This window comes from Brassica napus, chromosome C9, assembly GCF_020379485.1.
Source record: "Brassica napus cultivar Da-Ae chromosome C9, Da-Ae, whole genome shotgun sequence".
Lineage (NCBI taxonomy): Eukaryota > Viridiplantae > Streptophyta > Magnoliopsida > Brassicales > Brassicaceae > Brassica > Brassica napus.
In genome coordinates this window covers 29838235-29845770 of record NC_063452.1, presented here as the reverse complement: position 1 = coordinate 29845770, position 7536 = coordinate 29838235, and the positions used below count along the sequence as shown (strand labels likewise).

The 7536-nt window shown below is 39.1% G+C and overlaps 1 protein-coding gene across 1 annotated transcript; it reads left to right on the top strand.

Moving 5' to 3' along the window:
• Positions 1 to 585: 585 nt before the first annotated feature.
• Positions 586 to 4305, top strand: LOC106358472. The gene is made up of 6 exons (XM_048767831.1): positions 586 to 617; positions 713 to 1964; positions 2183 to 2377; positions 2473 to 3098; positions 3175 to 3442; positions 3718 to 4305. The coding sequence occupies exons 1-6, from the start codon at positions 586 to 588 to the stop codon at positions 4303 to 4305; spliced, it is 2961 nt and encodes a 986-aa protein (XP_048623788.1).
• Positions 4306 to 7536: the final 3231 nt, after the last annotated feature.

The following is a 7536-nucleotide window of genomic DNA, read 5'->3' as shown; positions in this document are numbered from 1 at the left end:
TTGTAGATCCATATAAAATTTCTATACTCTATAACAACACTAGATTAACGCTATGGTAAAATTTTAGTAAGTGGGAAGCTAAAATCTAATTTTTCGCGAAACAGTTAATGAAAATCACAAAATTTCCCTCTCATCACTCATTTTCCCTCTCTCATAGCTCTCGTTTCCCTCTTTTCTCTTCGAACCCTAACAAAAGTGAGATCGATTCCATCGCCATTTCTATCACCATTTCCTGATCCCAACCGTAAATTCATCGCCATTTCCATCACCGAAGGCGATTTTGCTTCAATCGCGAGGTCTGACTCGCTATTGAGCTCAATTCCAGCTTATGTATCCTTTCTTTGATTTCTGTTAATCGAGCATACTTCTTCAGTTCTTTCTATTTCAGATTTCGATTTCGTTTTTGCATGTTCAATTTCGTGTTTGCTTTTACATGATTGACATCGATTTCATAGTTGTTTGCTTGAATTGAGAGACTGTACATATCGAGTTATCATCTAGTGATATGTGTTCTGAATTTGATTGATTTTACTTTGAGTTGGTTCTTTATGTTAGTAAAGGTTTCGATACAGGTTAGAACATACAATGGTGGACAAAGCATGGGTGCATCTTAGCAGGCAATGAATTAAATCATATATATTAGCTTTCAGTAGGTGTTTTGAGACTTAAATTAACTTGTTTATTTTCTTTTCCTTTTGATTCTGAAATATAGAGTTGATCCTGCTTATGAGAGAGGGGCTTCAAAGTTTGTACGAGATGTGGTTGCCACTTCTGGAGGGATTGATATGATTGTCTGTCCTTGCATTGACTGCCGTAATATAGATCGTCACTCAGGAAGTGTGGTAGTTGACCATCTTGTTACTAGGGGTATGGAGGAGTCTTATAAGATGCGGTCTGATTGGTATCTACATGGAGACTTCAACTCAGGGGTTGCAGATGAAGGTAGAGTTCATCAATGGAATGATGAGATCTTCGGGTTATACAGAGCTGCTGAGTGTTTTGATGCAGTGTTAGCTGGTACGGGGGATTTTTCTGAGATGGCAGAGGGAGAAGACAAGAAAGAAGATGAGTTTTTGGCGAAGCTAGCTAATACTGAAACACCATTGTATCTGAGCTGTGCAAACCATAGCAAGTTATCCGCTATTGTATCATTATTTAGATTAAAGACTCAGAATGGGTGGTCTGACAAGAGCTTCAATGATATGCTAGAGACATTGCCGGAGATGTTACCAGAGGAGAATGTGCTACACACTTCATTGTATGAGGTTAAAAAAAATTTGAAGTCATTTGATATGGGTTACGAGAAGATTCATGCATGTGTCAGCGACTGCTGCCTATTTAGAAAGAGGTTGAAGAAGCTTGATCACTGTCCTAAATGCAAGGCTTCAAGATGGAAGACTAATGTCCACATTGGTGAAACGAAGAAAGGAGTCCCACAGAAAGTGTTACGGTACTTTCCAATAATCCCAAGACTGAAGAGAATGTACCGGTATAAGGTGTTGGCCAAGGATTTACGGTGGCACTTCAGCAACAAAAGCACTGATGGAAAGCTTCGACACCCCGTTGATTCAGTCACATGGGATCAGATGAATGCCAAATACCCTACCTTTGCCGCTGAAGAAAGGAACATGAGGCTTGGACTTTCAACAGATGGATTCAAACCATTCAATATGAAGAATACGATGTACATTTGCTGGCCAGTTTTGTTAGTCAACTATAACTTGCCACCTGATTTATGCATGAAGAAGGAAAACATCATGTTTTCATTGTTGATTCCCGGTCCACAACAGTCTGGTAATAGTATAGATGTGTACTTAGAACCCCTCATCGAGGATCTAAACCATCTGTGGAGCATTGGAGATTTAGTGTACGACGCAGTGACTCGATCAACATTTACTCTGAAGGCGATGCTGCTTTGGACGATCAGTGGTGTCCCAGCTTATGGGAATCTTGCAGGCTGCAAAGTAAATGGAAGAATGGGGTGTCCTTTATGTGGGAAGAATACTGATAGTATGTGGCTAAAGTTTAGCAGAAAGCATGTGTACATGTGCCACAGAAAGGGTCTGCCACCAGATCATAGATTTCGTGGGAAGAAGAAGTGGTTCGAGGAAAGGCTGAACAAGGGAGAAGGGGGAGGACTTTAACTGGGCGTGAAATATCTCAAAACCTGAAAAATTTCAAGAATGAGTTTGGAAATGTTAAACGATCTGGAAGTAAGAGGAAAAGGGTGGTCTGTACAGATATAAGATCTGATACTGAGGGTTTATCCAGTGAATCAGAGGAAGAGGAAGAGGAATATGAAGAAGTCAAAGTAGATGAAGATGAGTTATCTAGATGGAAGAAGAGATCAATCTTTTTCAAACTTCCTTTTTGGGCGGTAAGATACCACTTTCCTTTGCTTTTATTTTTCTATTATTGTTGTATTGTGTTTAACTTAAATGAGGTTTTTATTGTTGTTTCTGTTATGATTAGGAACTCCCGGTGAGGCACAACTTAGATGTAATGCATGTTGAGAGAAATGTGGCAGCTAGTTTAGTTTCGACACTATTGCACTGTGGGAAATCGAAGGATGGTCTTCCTGCTCGTAAAGATCTAGAGGATCTTGGTATTAGGCAGGATCTGCACCCTAAAATCCAGGGAAAGAGAACATATCTTCCTCCAGCACCGTGGTCATTATCCAAGACAAAGAAGAAGGTATTTTGCAGGCGTCTATTTGACTTCAAAGGCCCGGATGGATTTTGTTCAAACATTTCTAGAGGTGTTTCACTTGATGACTGTAAAGTCACAGGTCTGAAATCACATGACTATCATGTGTTAATGCAACAACTTCTTCCGATTGCTCTTAAAGGGTTGTTACCTAAAGGACCTAGGCTAGAAATTACAAGGCTATGCGCATTCTTCAATTTATTGTGTCATAGAGTGATCGACATGGAGCAGCTTTTGGTCATGGAAGCGGAGATTGTGGAAACTCTCTGCTTGTTTGAAATATATTTTCCTCCAAGTTTCTTCGATATCATGGTCCATTTGACTGTGCATCTAGGAAGGGAAGCCCGACTTGGTGGACCAGTCCATTTTAGATGGATGTACCCATTTGAGAGGTACTATCATGGTCCATTTCACTTATTTCATTGTTAGTATTCATTAGCTAATCTATATTTACTCACATTTGTTCAGGTACATGAAAGTACTCAAAGACTTCGTCAGAAATACTGCAAGACCAGAGGGGTGCATCGATGAGTCATATCTAGCTGAGGAATGTATCAGGTTTTGCAGTGAGTTTCTGAAGAAGACAACAAATGTAGAAGATAAAATTGAAAGAAACATGGAGTATGAGAACAACTCTATCTTAGAGGGGCGTCCAATATCCATCGGAACCTCAATTACACTCACTGAAATGGAGAAGAAAATAGCACATCTTGCTATCATCCAAAATCTGGCTCTCGTATGTAGAGTAAGTATCATATTATTTTCATTGATCTTTATATGCATGTTTATATTAATGACTGACAATTTGATTTATTTATTTTTCTCAGTGAGCATCTCCAGTATTTACAAGACACAAATGACAGATGTCGGCGAGATGCATCATTCTTATGGAGTATGCATACAAAGAATTTTGCAACTTGGCTAAAAGAACAGGTGCGTCATGAGAAATCTCAGTTCTTTAGTTATGGTACTATGGTATAGATGTTTATATACTTGCTTTTTACTTTATAGGTCCCTCTTGATTCTAAAGAACACGAAGAAACACTCAAGTGGTTAGCTTATGGACCACGTTGTTCTGCAAGGTCATATACATGCATTATAGTTAATGGGCAGAGGTTTCGTACAGCATCAGTTGATAGAAAAAGTCAGAATTCTGGAGTTTACTATGAGGCTACCGCAGTTTGTAGATCTAGTGCTAAAGATATATCACAAGTGGTTGATTTTGTATCTTACTATGGCAGAGTTACTGATATCATTTTGATGGATTACAATGTCTTCTATGTTCCTCTGTTCGGGTGTCAGTGGGTGGTAAAGGGTAATGGAGTGAAGATTGAAGATGGCTTTACACTTGTTAACATGCATCATAGTCAAGCCTCCTTCTTTGCTGACCCTTACATACTAGCATCACAAGCAAAGCAAGTCTTCTACTCTAGGGAAAATGAGTCATCCAATTGGTATATTTTCATGAGATGTCCTTCAAGAAGATACAGTAAAGAAGATGTTCAAGAGGGAGCTGCAGACATTGGGCCATTGCCAACAAATATTGACATGGATGTTGACAATGATTATGCCGACAATGCCAGAACTGATTGTGAATGAATATATGTGTGAACCATGTGCTTGATTGTTGTGTGCTTGATTTCGTGTTTGCTTGATTGTTGTGTGGTTGATTGTTGTGTGCTTCATTGTTGTCTGATATTGAATTATTTGGGATGGAATTAACTCTTCTTATCATAATTTGTTTCAGGTGAACTGAGATGGGACGTCCAAAGGGAAAGAAAGGAAGGAAACAATCATCAAAGAAAGCAAAAGAGGCGGATAGTGAGGTTGAGTTCGTGTGTAGTATACAAACACATGCAGTTGAAGAAAATGTACCAGACACAAAAGAACCTGAAGGTGAAGAACAAGCACAGCCCAATGAAGGTGAAGAACAAGCACAGCCCAATGAAGAAGAGGAAGAAGCAGGAGAGCAGCATGACGCCGAAGAGCCTTAAGGTGAAGTCGAACTATGTACAGATCAAGAGGCGGTAGTTGGAAACACTCGTAAGAGAAAGCGTGGACCAACAAGGATGAAAGACGTAGCCAAAGATCCAAATACCAGAGTTCATATTGATTTCAACTTATTGGGAGAAGCTTATGGTGATGGTTCAGTGAAGTTGTCTTCGTATCTAGGTCCGTTGGTAAGAGAACACGTTCCTGTGACACTTGAAAGTTGGAAAAAACTTACAGAAGAAGTGAAGACAGTGCTCTGGAAATCGATCCAGGTGACAGTTTCTATACACTTAGCACGAGTAAATGAGATGCATCAAATTATAGATATGTGATTTGTCTTTTATGTGATTGCAGGCGAGGTTTGATATAAATGATGGCTACCACAAGGATGCATTGCTTAAGCAGATGGGAGCCTTATGGAGATCATCCAAGTCATGCCTAGTCACTCAAATTAATGAAGCGGAGAATAACCAACAAAGGATGAAGCTCAGACCTAAGAATGTCACTCCGGTTGAATGGCACAAATTTGTGAAGCTGAAAACTAGCCAAGAATTCAAGGTATGCTTGATGACTTGAGTAAGATATGTTGAAAGTATATTACATATTAACAATCATGTGATAGGTTGTGAGTGATAGCTACAAGGAGAGAAGACGCAAATAAATTCCTCACACCTGCAGTCGAAAGGGAATGGTTAGACTTGCAGAAGAAATGGTCAGTATACCTTCTTCCTGTTGTTTCTTTGAAGTGGTTAGTTGAGGATACTAAGACATACGATATTTCTTCCGGTTTTTTTTATAAAAAAAGTTCTGAAAACCCATATGGAGTGACGAGGCTTAAAATCTGGGTGAAGTCGCGTACCAGAAAAGATGGAACTCCTATCAATACAAATGCGGCTGAGAAGATTGTGAGTTTATTTTCTGATGTGAGTTTATGTTCTGATTTTGGTTGGGAGTTATCTGAAGTTTCATTTGTTATTCGTTTGTTTTCTGATGTGAACCAAAAGGCAGCAGAGCTTGTTATCATGTGCTAGAGATAAAGATGAGGATACGCTAGTCCAACTGTTAGGTCCTGATAATCCTGGTCGTTTGAGAGTAATGGGCAGGAATATAAGTAAGACAAAATTAGCTTGCTTCCAAGTGAAGAACAATACTATCACTACAGGAAAACACAACTATAGCGACGAAAATTAATCCTCGTAAATTTACGTCGACTTTACGAGTATCTTACGAGGAAATGTAAAATCAACGTAAGTTCGTCGTAAAATAACGACGAAACGATTTCTTCGTAAAAACGACGTAACATAACGTGGGTTTTACGAGGAAAAATGGTTTCCTCATAAACTCTATGTAAAATTAGCGTCTACTTTACAAGGAAATATTTTATGTTTACTTAACGACAGAATTTCGAGTCCATCAACTTTGTAGTTGTAACACGTTTTTTGTTTCGGATACCTAACTGAATTTCGTCGTAAATTCGTAGTAAAATTTCAACTACCAGATTTGAAATTTTCCTATAAATATGGACGTTTGAACATCATTTTAAACACACCAACAAGAAAAAAAATTAAAACATGACAGAAAAAAAATGTCGGGCTCTGGGAATATTTTCGAGTTGCGGAGGTGGATGTATATGCACAGAGATGCTAACGGGAGAGTGACGAAAGAATACCTTGAAGGGCTGGAGACATTTATGCATCAAGCAGATTCCACACCGTTCGCCCAAGAAAGCGGTAAGATGTTCTGTCCTTGTCGGAAATGCAACAATTCAAAATTGGCAAATCATGAAAATGTTTGGAAGCATTTAATAAATAGAGTTTTCACGCCAAATAACTATATCTGGTTTCAACATGGAGAAGGTTATAATTATGAGAATGAAGTTAGTAGTAGTAATAGCAATTTTCAGGAAGAACCGGTTGATCATCATTTGCATAATGAACATAGTTACCATCAGGAGGAGCAGTTGGTAGATTATGATAGGGTCCATGATATGGTAGCTGATGCATTTGTAGCTCATGATGAAGATGAAAAACCTAACATAGATGCAAAATTTTTTTATGAAATGTTAGATGCTGCGAATCAGCCACTTTACAGTGGTTGTAGATAAGGTCTCTCTAAATCGTCGTTGGCTGCTAGAATGATGAATATTAAAACTGATCACAATCTACCTGAAAGTTGCATGAATGAATGGGCAGACTTGTTTAAAGAGTATTTGCCGGAAGACAATGTGTCTGCTGATTCTTATTATGAGATTCAGAAACTGGTTTATAGTCTTGGGTTGCCTTCGGAGATGATAGACGTTTGCATCGATAATTGCATGATCTACTGGGGAGATGAAGAGAAGTTAGAAGAATGTCGATTCTGCAAGAAGCCACGATTCAAGCCGCAAGGACGAGGACGTAATAGGGTACCGTACCAAAGGATGTGGTACCTACCAATTACAGACAGATTGAAAAGATTGTACCAATCTGAGCAGACTGCCGGAGTGATGAGATGGCATGCCGAGCATACTCAGATGGATGGTTAGATGAATCATCCATCAGATGCAAAAGCCTGGAAACATTTTAACAAAGTACATCCGGAATTCTCTAGCAATAGCCGAAATATGTATCTCGGATTATGCACAGATGGATTTAGTCCATTCGGAATGTCAGGGATACAATATTCATTGTGGCCAGTCTTTCTTACGCCATACAACCTGCCACCGGAGATGTGCATGCAACGGGAGTTGCTATTCTTGACCATATTAATACCTGGTCCGAACCATCCAAAAAGGTCTCTGGATGTTTTCCTACAACCACTAATAAAAGGGTTGAAGGATTTGTGGTCAACAGGGGTGAG

Excerpts from the sequence above, each read along its gene's own strand:
- LOC106358472 (XM_048767831.1), top strand. The coding sequence starts at position 586 with ATGGTGGACAAAGCATGGGTGCATCTTAGCAG. Across the intron at positions 3,099-3,174 it reads TGGATGTACCCATTTGAGAG|GTACATGAAAGTACTCAAAG; the intron begins GTACTATCATGG and ends ACATTTGTTCAG. Across the intron at positions 3,443-3,717 it reads TCATCCAAAATCTGGCTCTC|GTCCCTCTTGATTCTAAAGA; the intron begins GTATGTAGAGTA and ends TTTACTTTATAG.